Below are 19,298 nucleotides of genomic sequence, written 5' to 3' on the forward strand. Positions count from 1 at the left end.
TTTTTTACACTTTATTCTAAAGACTTATTGAACTACCCTCGTATGTACTACTGAAAATTTGCGTTCTCCACTCATCAGGTGTATAAAGATGAGATATGTTCCCACAGAATGAGTAGGTGGACCGCAAAACACTCGAAAGAGTGAAGCTAAGTCATTTCTAATCTCTCGTATCAATTGGAAATTCGTTCAAACAAAAGAAAGTTTACATTGTTAGTCGAAGCAAGGATTTGATCTTGGTTTGAATTCTGGATGCTTAATACAACTCGTGTGCATTCGGCATGACATCTCCTATTTCATAGTGGACATGGCTCATACATGTTTTCAAGGTTCTCTAAAGTCAATGAAAATCAGCTGTTGAGTAGTTGCGGCGGCAGGAATACTGAAATTTTTCTTGACTTAACTCCTGTTTAAAGCTGTACCGCAGTTAAATCGGCGTAAAAGGGAAGCAAAATTAAATGGCATATAAAACACGCCTAATGCCTATCACACAAACGACGCGTGAGTGCATATGCGCTTTCGTGCTGCATGAGTAGGTGCATCATTCATAGCTTCTTCCATACTACTAAGTAAATTCAAAATGAATTCTTAGCAATATTTTTTGGAGAAGATGATCAATGTCATTCAATACGCGGAGAAGCATCAAAATCTTCGGTAATTGTCCAAGAAGCCCTCAAATTTGTTCCAACCACCTTCCAGCGACCTATCACGCCCTTAAAACGATTTCGAATAATCGCCACGCGAAAATGATTGATGATGAAAACAATCCTCTAAGCTTCCTAATAGGTCTTAAAGGGGAAATCGGTGACGACGACTGGCGTATGCTATATGGCTCGACTTCAGAATTGTTACTCCTAACCAGAAACAATACCAGCATTGTAATACACTCGATAAGATTGCGCTGAAGATCTGTCATTGTGCCTTGAAGCATCTATTTTGCCATACAATGATAAATAGCACGTACGTCTCAATTATCAGCAACAAAACATTCTATTACTCAATTAATTTGCAAATGTGTCACAAATTCAATGGTTTTATGGTATCAGTGCAAAAACTTTATTCGCATGTGGAAAATGTGTTCATTCAAATGACTCCAATTTTAATTATTGAAGTTATTTTTCTGTTCAATTTGACCAAATTCAACTTAACATTTCAAAATCTGCATTTCTTTTACATAAACCCAAAGCTATTCAATCTATAATATTAATTTTATTTTTATCTATTTTCGATATTTTCCAGACTTTTTGAGCATAAACAAAATTATATAATAATCGATGACATACCAATTCAATTTGGATCAAGGCCTTGAAGCCTTCAAGACTGTAATGGTACACTGGGAGGCAATATGATCAGCAATGCGCTCGCCTCGAATTATTACTGTGATTTCACTCCGGAACCCCCCGGAGCTGAATCGACCAGTATCTGACACACAATCACGGAACAAATATGTACCTTTGCCATCAGGAGGTCCAAATCCTCGCTTAGTATTCTTTGTAGCTTAGGATACTGTCTTTTGTTCTCAATTAATTAACAACTTTGTAAGGGGAAAAAGATTGGAACGATATTCAATACCTTAAGACAAATATGTAGGTTCAAATTGAAAAAAAGTTCGACTACTGAGACAGTAAGTTAAACAATGTTATCTAAGACATGCCTTTATCTGACGCTCAATAAATATTAGCTTCCCAAGTAAGGAGGAATTAACAATTTGCATATGCATTTGGGATAGACTTGTTAGCACTGATGAAGGGAACAAGTGGTTCCGGAAATATCGATATTTGAAAAATATAAATCAACACTAGCAAATAGAAAAAACAAGATTTTATTATTTTAAATAATTTACTCCCTAGAAATACCGCAGAATTACACTCAGATGTATTCGTCAAATTTAAATTTGGAGTGAGGAGAGTCTGGGAGTTTGTTTAAGCATTTGTTATCAATTAGTGGCAATTTGTTGCAGACCACCTTTTATTATTGAGTTAATGAGAAGCTAAGCAAGCCTAATACCACAACTTAAAAGAGAAAAACACTAAAAGAGGTTCAGGAAACTTTTGTTTCGAAGTCATATTACTGACTGAGTTCTATAGCCGTCAGTTCGTGTAGTAGGCCAGAGAAGTTTTATAAATAACAGACATTTAACTCCATTCTAAATCATTATTTACGACTGATATTGTTATCAGTCTATACGCTTGAATTGGGCTTGGAAGTCAAGTGGGCAGTGGAATGCTAGACATGGGACATTAACTTGATACCGATAGGCCACACTTTGCAGCCAAGGTGAAGGAAAAATTTGACATAAAAATCTTGCAAGCATTTCTCGAGTTTGCAGTTCTTTTGGCTTATGTCAAAAAATTATTGAATGATAAATGAAACGAAGAATTTGTTCTTTCAATCCGAAGGATCGGTTCACTTTCTCAAAATTAGGAAATATTTTAAACTTATTTTTTAATTCGTTATTAAAATTAATGGCAAAATTTATGGGAAAGGGGGAAATTTATCTTCATGCTCTATATACGGTCTAAATTTAAAACGTATTGTACTATCGCATGATTCATAATAAGTAACGAGAAGTCTGGGAAATCTTCAAATCGAATAATATAGAGACAAAGCTCGATGTAAAAAGCCTCAAGGTCAGTCAAGTTTCAATGTTTTCCACTATCAAATTACTCTTTTTAGTAATTTCATGGAATTAATCAAGAAAAAATATTCATGATGATGTTCACTTCTGCAAATAATATTAAAGTTTGTGATAACTATAAACCTTGGAGCTCAAAAAGCACGAATAGCTTTTATGGAAAATGTAAATGAATGTGTATTCCTCCAAGACGGTACAAAATGCAGTCACACCAAATATCCAAATATCGATATTTTCCTGTGCAAATTTCTAATTTCCAGAGATGTGATTGTGTGTGCACTTAACTCAAATTCCTATGAGAATAGATTCATTTACTAAGCTCATTCTAACCGAAATTAAAGACAGTAAAGCAAATACTTGTCCTGTAAATAACAGTTTCGGTGCTAAAATGTACTTATCAAACTTGTGCAGAAAAATATCAATACATCAACAACACTCATTCAAACTTTCCATTTGAAACTTCCCACGCCCTTCTCCTATCATCACAAATTTCCCAAAATTCCATCTGCTATTAACTCTATAAAACTAATAACGAGTGTAACATGGCTGTAAAATATCAACAATCGGAAGTTACACTTATCATCTTACTCATATTAAAGATCAATTTAACACTTTTATGCATCTAACAACCAGCACATCATTAAGCTAGTAGTAATAGTAATTTTTATTGCTGTTTATTTTCAGTGTTACTTTCCATTTCCAATCATCACAACGTTTATTTATTTTATCTTTTTTCGTGTTCATTTTTCTCTAGTTTTTTTTTTCTTTTTTTTTTGCAATATATTCTAGGCAATAAATGCAAACTGGCACTATTTTTTAAAGCAAAAGCAAAATATTTTGCTGTCCTACATACTACTTGATTCCTACTTTATAATTGTGATAATTTTTAAGAGTTTCAAGATACTGGGAAGAAAAGAATAGAGTAAAATGTTCTAAAGGAAAATAAGACTTGAAAAAGAAAGGAAAAAATATATATTTATAAGAAAAAAGTAAATAAATCAATATCCAGACAATACAATTTTGCTAAAATATGTGTTCTCAATGTTGTTGTCTACTTGTTGATATTTGTATTTTTGTTTTTTTTTTTTGGTTACATTTCTCTCTATTCATCGAAGTTTTGGACAATATTGTTCGTCTATTTCCACCGTTTTATATGTTGCTATCGTTTATTAAAATGCTGAGACGCTACAATGGCAATTGTTTTTTATATACTAATGCGTTACGTTTTTCATTTAAACAATACTTATGGTTTCACTTAAATGTTATGTTTAGCTTTTTCGAATGTGTTGAAACACTTCTTTTTAAGCTGTTCAAGAAAAAAATAAGATGTAAAAATTGAATTCAAACGTAATTCCATAGATATGTACATATTACTACTTTTTATTTGAGTCTATTATCTTATAAATATACTATATTATATTAGCTACTTATTTAAGAAATGAAGAGCGAAGTTGAAATAATTTTAAAAAGTCAATAAAAAAAAATGTTACGATTTGATTAAAAAAAAAACGTCCAAAATATTACTTTTGCTACGTAATTCTAAAACAAATCAGTGCAACATGAGGAAAGAAAATATCGAATAGTTTTATTCATGGCTTCACACAACAGTAATGTAAACTTAAAGAATGCATTATACTTTGCCTCAGATTCTACGTTTACTTCAATGGATAGGTCAGGTAGCCTTTAAATTATAGTTGTTCGCGTACTTGAGAGTATGTAAAAACTTGATAAGGAAACCATCCTTCTTAGAGACAAAGGATTGCCTTTTTCTTCCCGCGGAAAGCAAATCGAAGTAACAAACTTTTCATTAATTCAAATGCTCAACCCAAGTTGTGCCAATATAACCATTTCCTCAAAAAGAAATTTTCCCAGGCCCAAGAATTCGCCTGAATTGCATAATTTGGCAATGACAAGAAGAAAGATTCTGACCTACCCAAAAATTTGGTCAAAAGAAACAATCGAATCATTGTCACAACTACCAGCACGATGATGTCACACTACCCAAGGAAGGAGCTTGAAAGAAAATATGTAAAAAGTAGATGAAGATGAATGAGATTAGTAACACCTGGTAACCTGGCCTTGGAAAAAATGATCCGTGATGCTGAGGTAAATGCAAGGGGTACGATGCTCTTTAAGTGACCCAACTACAGACCTATGCTCACGATATCGACATCATGGAAAGACCGACCCGAGACAAACAAACTGCCTTCATCCAGATCGAGCAGGCTCTGATTGGCACGAGATCTTGGGCTGCACATCGATGAAGGCAGGACGAAATATATGGTGGCAACGTCAGCACCAAAAACCAACCAACCAACAACATCAAACCGCACTGGTCAAGCGGGAAAAATAAAGATAGGAAACTACAACTTTGAGACCCTTGATAATTTCTGCTATCTAGGGTCGAAAATCACAACCAATAACAGCTACAATGATGAAATCCGCGCACGGTTGTTGGCAGCCAGTAAAGCCTATTTCACCTTAGACAACTATTCCGCGCCGTTGCTGATGATGAACCAATCAAATAAATTGTTCTTCCTGGCTAACTACCTCTTTTTGGATTTTATTGTAAACTTATAGAATTTCCCATTCTACTTAAATCGAGAAGTAAATTGAAAAAAGTAATGTCTATTAGCGATCAAATTAAAAGGGGGGTACACCAGGTCAGTTTTGAGACTACGCTTCAAAAAATGGTACAGTGGTGCGATCTTTATGAAATTTACTGAAGTTTTCTGATGAACCTTCCCCTTCCCACATGCCAAGTTTCAGTTCAATCCGATTATTTTAGTATTAGTTTTTGCGTGTTTCTGTAACGTATGCTTTTCTATTGTGCCATTAAAAACGTGGACAAAAATTTAGAACAATGTGCCGTGATCAAATTTTGCTGTAAAGCCGAGTTTAACCATATCAAAACTTACGAACTGATATGAAAAGTGTATGGTGAATCAGTTGTCTCGTGCCACAACATTTCGTTGGTATGCTGCGTTTACCGATGGCAGAGAGGATATGAAAGACGAAGAGAGGAGTGACCGAACAGTGAACACGACAACGGACCCATGTAGCCGATGTTTTGAAAACCGATCGTCAATGTTCGTGCAAGTTGATACAGGAAAAAACGGGAATGCCAGAAACCATCATTCAACGCATATTGCGTGAAGATTTGTAGAAGATAAAAAGTGTTCGCGGGTTTTGTGCCGCATGCGTTAGCTGCCGAACAAAAGGAACAGCGCCTCCCTCACGCCAGAGATCTGCTCAAAGTGATGGCAAATGATTCTAATCTTTTGGATTCGATAATAACTGGTGACGAGAGTTGGTGCTTTGCCTATGATCCGGAAACAAAGCGCCAGAGTGCAGAATGGTGCGGTCCAAATACACCGCCTTCAAAAAAATTTCTGTAACTGTAGCGGCCAAGTTGAGAGCGCTTCCAGTTTCCTAAGCTACAATATCAAGCCAATAAGTGTATTCGTGTCAACGGAGATTATTTTGAATAAAAATAACCCTCTCAAATTTTTTGCATTTCTAAAAATTATTTTCGAAGCGTAGTCTTAAAACTTCTGAAATCCACTTTGTATTATGATAGCCATCATGATCACCATCACGTGGATGTGGACTTAGGATCCCGAAGATCCTAAACAACAACCTAGCTTTAGCCTTAGTCTAGCTTAGACTACAACGACTGGCGTTTTAAGTCCAATATAACTCGCAACCTTGTCGTGTTTTTGCGATGATAAAAGGGAGCGTCTTTCCACCTGTTGGCACTTTCGGTCACGCTGCTCCCAGAGCAGAGGTGAGGCAGCGTCTGATGAGTTGCCTCTGCCCTGGACGAAACCGTCAGTCAATTTTTTGATTTTTCGATTTTTAATGCTTGGGGTGCTACGCTTCAAACTAGGGATCCGTTGACTAAAAAACGTGGGAGTAAGTTGCTCCTCATTTAGTCCGGTCCACCATCACGTGGATGTGGACTTAGGATCCCGCAGATCCTAAACAACCTAGCATCAACAGTATTCGAAAAAATGCGATATGTTACCAAATTTTTATTTCAAACCCAGGTCAGAGGATATCTTATTTATCTTATTTTTTAATAGCCTTGAAAACATAAAAGAGATTATTTTTCTTAGTGTTCAAGATTACATGTTATTTGGAACTAAAGGTCTATCAATGTGCTTACCAATTCAAGCAACGGTTACAAGAAAATCGCACTAACATGATCCTGTATCATCAAATTCTCTGTTCATTCCCCCACTCCTTCGCAAAAAGGGATTTCTCAAATAACAAAAAAAAATAGTAAATAGGAGATTTAACCACGGGACCACAACTAATAAATTAAGGGCAAAGTATAGCATCAAAAAACCTGAAAGCTACGTTACAATCGAACTTAACTCAGAAAACCGTTCGACACAACTCATTGGAGACTCCATTAAAATTCATCGCATGTCAGTTTAGCCAAATCTTTGATTCGTGAGCAATGTAAGTAAACTTAAAACACCAGTTCATGGGAACAGGCACAGTCATAGAATTTCAAATAAGTGGGGAAAGGGAAAACGCCACATAGAGCATAACGCAGGAAATGCTCCAAAAGTAAAAGAAATAGGCTAAAGGTCCTATTAGAGAAGAAACGAATAAACTCAAGATTTGTCACTGGAGCGCAACTAAAACTGCATAAGGGAAAACTTCATATTGTTCTGTATATTGAGGAGCTGAGAAAGACATGAGAAGGCTCAATTGAGGAACCAGATGCCAATGAACCGAAACGATTCAATGTAGTGTTAGAGAAGAAGAAATTCCAAGTTTATTTCCAACAACTTTATTAATTACATTTAATTTAGGCCAACTTTCTTCACAGGTTTCATAATTTGCAAAAGTGCATGGAGAGATGAAGTGAATTGTGGTATTCTGCGACTTGTTTAACAAGTCGGGAAACCGGAAGCTTGACGCTTCAGGTATAAAAGGTTTTGTGTTTCCCTACGTGAGGAGCATAACGTAATTACCCATTGGCTTATAGCATTGACCCGAGATATTGAAATCGTTCAGTTCTGGGCAGGTTACTGCCATTGCCAGAACTGAGCGATTTAAGTATCTCGAAGGGCAGGTTACTGCCATTGCCAGAACTCAGCGATTTAAATATCTCGAGTCAATGCTATCAGCCAATGGAGAACTGCGTAATGAAATTGTTTCACGTATTAATGCAACCTGGATGAAGTGGCATTCCCCAACTGGTGTTCTTTGTGATCGACGTATCAGCGCACGTCCCAAATCTAAAATTTACTGCAATGTCGTCCGTCTGCCACTCTCTATAGTTCTGAGTGTTGGCCGACTATAAAGGACAATGAACGGCGTCTTGCGGTAATGGGGACGAAGATGTTGCATTGCACTGGTGGCGTGACACGTTTTGATTACGTCTGAAATGAGAATATCCGCGATAGATATGGGTTTACATCGATCGTGGAAAAACTGCAAGAGAGGCGTTTTCTATGGTGGGGTCACGTAATTCACGCTAACGAGAATTCAACAAACAGTATTGATCAGAACATCGAAAGCAATGGTAAGCAACCAAAAAGCCGACCAAAACAATGGTGGCCTGATACGCTGGATGGGGATTTAAAAGTCTCGCGATTACATCCTGATCAGGCATTTGATAAAATAAAATGACGAAACCGATCATCACGAGCCGACCCCGCTTGTGAACTGAAGGCTGAAGAAAAAGAAAAAGATGTGAGGAGCGACGAGTCCACGACAGCTCCGTGTAATATAGCTAAAAATTCCAATGCCCTCTATTTTCTAGAAAGCGATTTAAATAAATCATTTGATGGAAAGCCCTGTGTTGATAATGGTCAACCTCATACGCTTCACGCTCTCAGTTTAATATTATTAGCGAATGAAAACAATTTAACCAACATCAAATATAAAAAAGGACTAGGGAGAATTAGATTCTTCTTGAATGGAATTTTAATATTTCACTGGGATTTCAATTATTCTCGTTAATTATGACGTCAGCATCTTATTTGTATGGCTTAGAATGCTGTTAATTAGCACGAAATTGATAAGTTTGAACCGCTATAACTTTCCCACTAATAGTTGGATTTTCATGAAACCTGACATGTGTATGCAAGAGGCTGTCCTCTATGTCGGTGCAAAATTTAGTACACTTAAGATGAACTTAAGGGGAGTTTTTTAGTCTATTTCTAAAAGTTGGTAATATACTATTAGTAAATTTTTTGAGCAGATACCGGAATAGGACGTCTCTCGAAGATTAGATTTCACATACGTGTTTTACACAAAACCTTAAAAAGGGCTGCAGATAAATAAATTCTTCATAAATTTGACTTTAATATTCCACGCGAATATCAATTATTCTGGGTAATTATGACGTCAGCATCTGATTTGCATGGCTTTGGAAGCAGTAAACTCGCGCGAAATTGCTAAGTTTGAACTGCTATAACTTTGGCGTTAATTGCCTGATTTCCATGAAATTTAGCACATATATACAAAATATTGTCCCCTATGCTGGTACAAAATTCCTAGGATGAATTTAAGGGGGGTTTTTCAGTAAATTTCTAAAAAATAGTAATATACTATTAGTAAGTTTATTTGAGCAGATATCGGAATGGGACATATTTTGAGGCCTAGATTTCATCTAGGCGCACCACCCTGATTTTTTTCGAATTTTTAGGTTGGGTAGTTTCCGAAAATGGGTCCTGTCTCACTTCAAGTGCGTACATTTTGACTCCTTATGCACGCACTTTGCAATTTATGCCAAAACTAATGTCAGTTTCGGAAAGTACAGAGATTGAGATCTTTCATTTGATATCCTACACAACTATATCTGGTGAAAAAAATTTTTGAATCCCCCTTTTGCATGTATGGGGAGCCCCCCTTTAAACTCCACCTAAATTTATGCCACTCGCTGTATGCGTGGGATTTCATAGTTCCCATCTGTCCACCAAATTTCGTTCGGATCGGTTTAACCGTTTTGGAGAAAAATGCGTGTGACAGACAGACAGACAGACAGACAGACATTGAATCGATTTTCATAAGGTTTTATTTTACACAAAACCTTAATAAAAAGGAGTAGGCTACCAATAGTCAACAATGACTTTTATTGAATTCTCAGTAATGCATTACGGAATTATTGAACGTATTTTTCGCTTATATATATGTATCACAATGTGATTTCTTCATATTACATTGACTATTTTAAATTAATTAATTAATACAAGCGTTGAAATGAAAAAAACTTCCAACGAAAACTCATATGTAAAATTATACATAAGAACAAAATAATCACACACGCACACACTTCCAATTTTTGTTCAAAATACCAGAATTTTCGCATTTCACATCTTTCCTATTTAGAAAGTAAATAAAAGCATGCAACATCCGATATTAAATATATATATATGTAACATGTATGAATGTTCCACGTACACGCATTCTTGCCCATATTTAGAGGAATTGCTAAGGATTTTACTTATTTTCTTCACCTTTACACTAGGTTAAACCTATGGGGCTGGCAAATACCACATAAAATGTGAATATTATAAATTATGTATGCACGCATCTTGGGTGAAACATGTACACATCGTAAATTTACATTTAATGAAAGACTATAATATGGAATAATGCGTTTGGGTGAGAAAGTTTACGAAAATGGTTGCGAAGGTGCAGAAATGTGTGTGGCTTGAGAGAAAAAGTTTTTTTTTTTTTCTGAAAAGGTAGAAGGAAAGTTAGGAAAATGTATTTTCAATAACCTCAGTGCGCAACAAGTTTCCTATAGTGAAATATTTTGATTTATTAAATCTTCGCTTTGTGTTTCAAAAATATTTATGTTACTTTGGAGAATAAGTAGTGGGTTAGGTTTTATTGTTTCACCAAAATAAAGTAATGTGAAAAGCTGGTTTTGGACCTGAATGCAAACAACGTTTACCTACATACTATCCATAATGCGTATTTATGACTGTCACTTCTTTATTCATTTGACTGTATGTCCAGAAGTTGTCCTTTTGTCTAATCGACGCTTCTATTTTAGGCTAGTCCTTATCCCACCATTTTCCTTTCCATCTACATCCTTAAAAAGCATAATTGAAAGGTCCCTTCTGGACTTCAAACCAACTCAACCTTTGAAAACTCAGCTAGAAAATACCTACACAAAAATAACTAATCAAAATCCTAAGCACCGAGAATTACAAGGCCATTCCATGAGAACAAATTTATTGGCCATGAGAGATGAAAGCCATCACTAGTTAGACAATTTTAAAATGACTTCTAACTGCTATTTGGTGTCCTAGAAAATAAATAAAATTTCGGTCTGAATACCCAATCGAATCCATCCTGATAAAATCGGCAACAAAGCGATCAAAGCGCAAACAATTAAGCAGTTAGATAAGTGCTTTGATTTGAACTTTAGTTTCCTGGAAGATAAGTAAATTAATCTCTCTCGTTCATTCTTCCAATTTTGAATTTATCCTGTAAGTAACATAACGTATTACTCAGTGACCTTTGTGACTGAATAATTCAACGAATGTTTCTTATCACTAAAACAGGATGATGTGCAACTCGAGTTGAGTCACCAGCTAACGAACCAGCATCATAAGTAAAAGCGGTGATGTCGGTGATGTTGAGATATTCTAGAAGCACCAGTAATTCTGTTCCAAGCCGATTATGCCCTTATGTGCGAATTACATCTACTGGCATACATTTGCAATGTATTGGAATTCTAATGGGCTCATTAATAATTGGTAAAATGACCTTGAAGCAATGCTAGGCTCAGTAGCTAAAGTGCAAATCTCATATGGAGGAAATATCATAAGAGTGCTAACAGAAATTCGAGGAAGTAATGAATAAACCACACAAATCGAACAAGTGAGGCGAAACTACCCAATCGTGCCTTCAGGATGATGGTTGATGGTACACGACCATTCTAGAAACGGAGGTAGTTACCGCCAATATTAGCAACCAGCGTATCTAGTAAGTCAACATTCAAAATATGCAGCGATGCTGGGTAGAAGGAAAATTATGAAATACCGAAATGGAAATATGCGTAAGTACGAAAGGAATTAAATGGAAAATCATATTGAACCATTGAAAATTTGCTGGTTCCAGAAGGAAAACATCTTAAATTCATTTAAATCATAAACATTCTGAGTTTTGCACATATTGAACGTAATCATATATCTTTAGGGTGCTTTCCCGAATACAACTAGTTTCCGAGGCTCATTGCTGGAATCCATAAGCCTATCTTGAATGAAACAATCTTGTGTTTTGTTTATTCTATTATTCTGGTCACTGATCAGATTTTGTATCTAAGTCAGTCTATAGAACAGGTCATACAAATGACCATTTCAAGCGTGCGAAGGAATTGAATCTTTACCATCAAGGACAATAAATGGTCAGTTGCTTTTAAGTCCCAGATTTACTGAAATCTATAAAACAAATAACAAAAAAAAAATTAAAAATTGTATTCCTCACATATCGAAAACCACAAACATACAACTCTGTAAATTAGACAGCATACAATATACACTCGTATAAATGCTCCAAAAAGTTGATGCGATGATTAGCACTTAACTGTTTGTCATCCATACGCTGAGTTAATTCTCCTACCATAACCAAAGAGGCAGGATTTGAAAATAGCAGGGACATCAAAATGTGTCTCCGTTCACCAAGAAAGTACCCTCTCATCCCATCTGCAAAATTCAGCGCCCTACATACTGCCCTGTGCATGTTTTCTGCAACAGTGGAATGATTGTCTCATATAAGAAAGATCCTGAACCTCGCAAATAAAGCTCCTTTTGTATTCAAAAAAACTTCATCATCATCATCAACGGCGCAACAACCGGTATCCGGTCTAGGCCTGCCTTAATAAGGAACTCCAGACATCCCGGTTTTGCGCCGAGGTCCACCAATTCGATATCCCTAAAAGCTGTCTGGCGTCCTGACCTACGCCATCGCTCCATCTTAGGCAGAGTTTGCCTCGTCTTCTTTTTCTACCATAGATATTGCCCTTATAGACTTTCCGGGTGGGATCATCCTCATCCATACGGATTAAGTGACCCGCCCACCGTAACCTATTGAGCCGGATTTTATCCACAACCGGACGGTCATGGTATCGCTCATAGATTTTGTCATTGTGTAGGTTACGAAATCGTCCATCCTCATGTAGGGAGCCAAAAATTCTTCGGAGGATTCTTCTCTCGAACGCGGCCAAGAGTTCGCAATTTTTCTTGCTAAGAACCCAAGTTTCCGAGGAATACATGAGGACTGGCAAGATCATAGTCTTGTACAGTAAGAGCTTTGACCCTATGGTGAGACGTTTCGAGCAGAACAGTCTTTGTAAGCTGAAATAGACTCTGTTGGCTGACAACAACCGTGCGCGGATTTCATCATCGTAGTTGTTATCGGTTGTGATTTTCGACCCTAGATAGGAGAAATTGTCAACGGTCTTAAAGTTGTATTCTCCTATCCTTATTCTTCTTCGTGTTTGTGTTTGACCAGTGCGGTTTGATGTTGTTGGTTGATTCGTCTTCGGTGCTGACGTTGCCACCATATATTTTGTCTTGCCTTCATTGATGTGCAGCCCAAGATCTCGCGCCGCCTGCTCGATCTGGATGAAGGCAGTTTGCACGTCTCGGGTGGTTCTTCCCATGATGTCGATATCGTCAGCATAGGCCAGTAGTTGGGTGGACTTGAAGAAGATTGTACCTCTTGCATTTACCTCAGCATTACGGATCACTTTCTCGAGGGCCAGGTTAAAGAGGACGCATGATAGCGCATGATAGATCCCCTTGTCGTAGACCGTTGTTGATGTCGAATGGTCTTGAGAGTGATCCTGCTGCTTTTATCTGGCCTCGCACATTGGTCAGGGTCAGCCTAGTCAGTCTTATTAATTTCGTCGGGATACCGAATTCTCTCATGGCCGTGTACAGTTTTACCCTGGCTATGCTATCATAGGCGGCTTTAAAGTCGATGAACAGATGGTGCAACTGTTGTCCATATTCCAACAGTTTTTCCATCGCTTGCCCCACAGAGAAAATCTGATCTGTTGCTGATTTGCCTGGAGTGAAGCCTCTTTGATATGGGCCAATGATGTTCTGGGCGTATGGGGCTATCCGGCCTAGCAAGATAGTGGAGAATATCTTATAGATGGTACTCAGCAACGTGATACCTCTATAATTGCTGCACTGTGTGATATCTCCCTTTTTATGTATGAGACAGATAATGCCTCGTCAGGCATTGATTCGGTGTTCCCCCCCCCCCCCCCAAAAAAAAACTTACGTTGGTCAAACAAGGTCATCGCTTTGCACATCTTCTCAGATGCCAAGGGATAATATGAACAATCAAACATTTTTTCGGGCTTTCATAAAATAGGCACGGAAAACATATTGTTTAGTAAGTTGGCATTCATAACAGAGATTACAGTACAGTCATTAAAAAAGTTCCAACGTGCACTGTTCTCATAAATGGAAAATATGTTACTATGCCAAAAAGATGGTGTGCGCGATTTCTACCATGGGACTTCAAAGAATTCCTGGTTAAGCCAAATTAATTACTAATAATATCCATCTCAAAGGACATATGCATACCAACCCAAAGCTGAAATCAATCCCAATTACATCACTAATTTCGTTTGTGCAATTGACTTCCGAAAATAAATCTGAAGAGTTTATTAAAATGTGTTTTTGTTTTGTTTTTCAAACATAATCGGAGAGAAGTGTACACCAATTCGTAGTGCAGATCTACTATGTATTTCATATACTACTTGTCCTATTCAGTTTGAATAAGACATTAAGTAAGCCCCTCGCAAGTTCTGTGGAGAAATTTGGAATATCTACACCTGCAATAACAACGAGTGGGCATGGTTAACGCGCTTTGTACCACATATGGGACCGTAGGAGCGGAGTGAAAGCACACAACTCGAAAAATTAATTGTTCAGTAAAGAAGCGGAAATTAACTTTATAGAGAGGAATAGTTAACATCGCTTACAATGTTGAAAAGTACAAGTGTTAATTAATCAGCTCATTCGTTAAAGCCATCCAATCCCTACATTGCATAAAGTTTGCGGTTTATCACAATAACAATATCAGATAGACAAACACAGAAGGTAAAGCGAACTAAGGCTATGACTCAATAAACTATAGAATTGCAATTTGGAGAATATTTCGTTCTGACTGACTGAAGTTCCAGTTGATTCCAATTCATTAAATGATTTACTATGTGCGATGAGATGCTCTTAAATAAATGGAATTTTAGTGTTTCAGGAAAGATGCAAGGCGAACATATAGAATATGTACGATGATGGAACAACACTCACTAGCGAAAGATCTGTTAAGAATGGCAAGTATGAAGATGCATAAAAAAAAGAAGAAATTCCAAAAAATATAAATTACCAAAAGTAAATAGAATGCAACCAACGTACCGCGAAGAAAACCAATACCATCAAAATTAGTTAATTATTGTTCAAAAACAATTGAATGAAACTTAACAATAAGTAAATGCAAGTTATCATTGCAAATTATCACGTTATCATTATAGTAAGTACATTTAGTTGTTTCAAACAAAAAAGAAATTAATATTATTGTCTTACCATTATCGACGGCAGCCTGTTGTGCCAAACTGTCGATACCAAGTTTTCGCATTCCTGCTTTTACTTCTTCTAGATCCGTTTCTGTAGTTTGGAAAGTATCCGAAACAAATTCCGATTCACTCAATTTGTGTCTTCCTGCTTTCTTTATTTGGTCATTTTTTTCAGAGGGATGTGACGTTTCCGAAGTATCCTTCGAATTATCTAATTCTTTCGATTCAATGTGACTTTCGTTTGAATTTGTTTCGGACTTTAACGATTTTACTTCATATTCATTGTTTGACATTTATGTTATTTGATTTTAATCCGTTGTTTAAGTTTTATATTTGTTTAGGTGTGTAGTCGTGAGTAGTATTCGTTTTTGTATTGTTGTGTTTTTTTTAGGGGGAAATAAAATAGATAATAAACAAAAGAAGTAAAAATATGAATAGAAAATTCAGTGAAAAACTGAACGAAACTGATTTTAAGCTAAAAATTAAGGTAAACAACATTTAAAGTATATCAATGATAATTTGGATGCTCGATTATGGTAGATTTACTTTAGGAGATAATGTGTACCACCATACTCTTTATAAATGTGCAAGGATATAAATGCAATGGGGAATAAATTCCCTCACAAGCTCTTTTTCTCGATTGTCAGATTTACTGTACACGTGTTTGATACAAATGCATTTCATTAGGATTCGAAACAACTTTCATATACGCACACTATCGATCCGTTCGAAATCTAAACATCATTTCAGAAGAAGTACATCGTCCTCTAAAACGAATTTCATCTCTCGCTTCAAGGTAAGATGGGACTTGAAATACATAATGAATTGAAATTTGCATATTCATCATCGATCAAAATGGGACAAACAGGTTACACGTTATTTTCTGAAAAGCTCTGGTTGTTATATAATTTAGATAAGGATAATGTTAAAGAAATCATACACATGTATGTCATGTGCCGCCATCAGCGATATAATATGATTTACCAAGGTAATCGATTACGTCAAGAAGTGATGAAGTGTACCCATGAATAATTGATCAACTAAGATTTATGTGAGATTATGGATGCTGTTGTCCACATACCTCGTTAACTAACTTCAGTAGCATTCAATTTGATTGTTATTAGGTTACATTTCTTTTGAAATAATGAATGATTCTCATTAAAATTACTAATTAGGTGCATTTCGCATCAAAGAAATATACAAATAAAAAAAGGCATTCTGAAAATGGTTTTTAAAGTTGCTCAGCTTTAAATTATCATCCGTGCGTATATGAAAATTGCTTCATTATCATTAACAGTCAACAGCGAAAACAAACATCTAAGGTATCTAAAATAGGAGTCACAAGATTTCAAATTTAAAACTAAATTATTTAATATATAAAATTTATCACAAGACTTTCTAGTCCTCTCGATTTACTCCTACTATAATAGAAACAAACAAATTCATCACTTATGCTAATTCTTACCTTCTTCACTAGATGCTTGGCCCATTATAGAACCATCCGCTCCTAAAGTACCTAATTCACCAGCTTGACAGATTAAAGATACACGATAAAAGTAATTTCTCCAGAAATTCTCTTCAGTTATTCTGAAAAGAGAATAATATGAAAATGTAAATGTGTCTTTTCTATGTTTAACTCATTATCTTAAACGCGAATTGATTTTAAATTCATTAAATATTGATTATAAAATATACCTACAGCTTAAGCTGTATAAATTGTGTAAGTAATGAGTGACACCAAGTAACGTAGAACTAACTGACAAATTATAAAAGGAAAGAATATTCCAAATAATGAAGTGGAAATGGAGATCTAATGTAAAACGAGAAAGTAACTTCTTTAGCAATTGATTAAAATAAGATATTAATCGTGCAGCACTATACACAATATTACTTGAATTTGAGTCGCGTCGAAATAATCAAACTCATTAGAAGGATAATTGGCCCAATAATCAGCCCAGATGAAAATACAAGGCCAATTGATAGGCTGGCACCAAATTCTTTCAACCTTGATCTATGGTACGCAACTCAGAAACCATTGGATAATCTCAGAGGCACCTACTCAACAAAATAACTCAAATAGTGGCCTATACAGACAACCTGAGAATAAGATGAAAATGGTAATGCAGTCTGGAAAACAGAGAGAACAAAAGACTACACCTTTGAACCAATGATCTACGTCCGGCCGGGGTCACTGTAACGATGCATAAACGAATCAGCCTTGCAAATAAACTCGATTACTTCATGTTGCCTATACTCACGAACAATAACTAAGGGAAACGAAATTGACAATAAAGCAGACATTAATTCGCACTGTCCTGTATTTTTACAGCGAGGAATGACTATGAAAAAAGTCGAAGCAAAGACGGTGAGTGGATTCGAACGATGAGTCGTCAATCGAACATATGGTCCAGTGAACGAGGATAGCAGATGATAACAAGATGTATGCCATATACGATGAGCCGGGAACCTCCAACTACCTAACCGGAAGCCTCCGACTACGTAACACGTTTAGACAAACCGAGGATTCCCACATCACTTTTTAGAAGAATAATGTAAATAGGAAGAGGGGGAGGTGGGGGTTGTGAAACAGATAGGTATATTCGATTGCCCAGGCCAGTCAAATGATTTTTTTTTTCAAATTGAAGAATGTAGGTGAACAACTTTGATGAATGAGAGCGTATCCTATGAAAAACCAAGACCCGATCGGCATGAAGCCCCATGGAAGATGGAAATTTTGTAAAGGACTGGCAAACTATAAGGCCTACAAATAAGTTCTGTCGGATTCTTCTTTAAATTTGAAGCTTTATTGTGGAAAATTGGTTATACATTCATTGTTCAAAATATTGCCCATCGCTAACCACAACTTTCTTCCATCTTTCAGACAATTCATAGATACCATCGCGTCAAAAATTGGCCTGCTTGGCCGCTATCCACTCATCGAGCCATTTTTTGAGTTCGTCGTAATTGGAGAAGTACTGGACAGCCAAGCCATGCTGCATCGACCGGAACAAATGGTAATCAGAAGGAGCAATGTCTGGAGAGTACAGCGGATGGGGTAGGACTTCCCATTTCACCGTTCCTAGATATGTTTTAACGGGTTGTGCAACATGTGGACGACCATTGTCATGTTGCAAAATAACTTTATCATGCCTTTGCTGGTATTGCGGCCATTTTTTCTTGAGTTCGGGGCTCAAACGCATCATTTGGCGGTGGAGTTTGCCCGTGACCATTTCGTTCGGTTTTAGCAGCTCATAGTATACCACACCCTGCTGGTCCCACCATATACACAGCATGATCTTCTCACCACGAATATTCGCTTTGGCCGTCGATGATGAGGCATGGCCGGGGTATCCCCACGTTGCCCGACGCTTGGGATTATCGTAATGGATCCACTTTTCATCGCCAGTAACTATTCGATGCAGAAAACCCTTCCTTTCTTGTCGTTGGAGCAGATGTTCGCACGTGAAAAAACGCCGTTCGACGTCTCTTGGCTTCAGTTCATGCGGAACCCAATTTCCGACCTTTCGGATCATTCCCGTTGCTTTTAAACGGTTGGAAATGGCTTGCTGAGTGACTCCAAGTGCTTTTCCAAGTTCTTCTTCCGTTTGCGATGGATCTTGGTCGAGCAATGCCTCTAATTCTTCATCTTCAAAAATTGTTGGCCGTCCGGCGCGCTCTTCGTGTTCCAAGTCAAAATTGCCACATTTAAACCGTCCAAACCACCTCTGACACGTTCGCTCAGATAGAGCATGGTCACCATAAACTTCCACCAAAATGCGATGACTTTCGGTTGCTTTTTTCTTCATATTGAAATAATGAAGTAGAACTCCACGCAAAAACACATTATTTGGTACAAAATTGGCCATTTTCGTTGATGAAGAAAGTATTGTTGTTTACACTTCAATTAAATAATTTATACTGACGTTTGTGCCTATTGACAGTAGCTTTCCGATGAATGTTTGGAAATGTGGATCAATGGAATAAAAAACAAGCTACGCCATCTATTGTGAAAACCGACAGAACTTATTTGTAGACCTTATATCTGCCAAGTAAATTGTCAAAATTCCTTTCTCCCTAAAAACAAGATAATGGCGA

The 19,298-nt window shown here is 36.7% G+C and overlaps 1 protein-coding gene across 9 annotated transcripts in view; it reads right to left on the reverse strand.

The window, feature by feature from the left end:
• LOC119658911 (synapse-associated protein of 47 kDa) overlaps window positions 1–19,298 on the reverse strand; it is a 96,232-nt gene that overhangs the window by 21,672 nt on the left and 55,262 nt on the right. For 3 of the 9 annotated variants that reach the window (XM_038066723.1, XM_038066722.1, XM_038066721.1), the window contains exons 6-7: window positions 16,669–16,790; window positions 15,214–15,474 (exon numbers count right to left, since the gene is read on the reverse strand). In XM_038066723.1, coding sequence (XP_037922651.1) covers window positions 15,214–15,474; window positions 16,669–16,790 — 383 coding nt within the window. Of the gene's footprint in view, window positions 1–3,202; window positions 3,939–15,213; window positions 15,475–16,668; window positions 16,791–19,298 lie in introns of those variants that run through there. The other 6 variants (XM_038066725.1, XM_038066726.1, XR_005250301.1 and 3 more) reach the window with 5 other exon arrangements.

The sequence above is a fragment of the Hermetia illucens genome, chromosome 6, assembly GCF_905115235.1.
Source record: "Hermetia illucens chromosome 6, iHerIll2.2.curated.20191125, whole genome shotgun sequence".
NCBI lineage: Eukaryota > Metazoa > Arthropoda > Insecta > Diptera > Stratiomyidae > Hermetia > Hermetia illucens.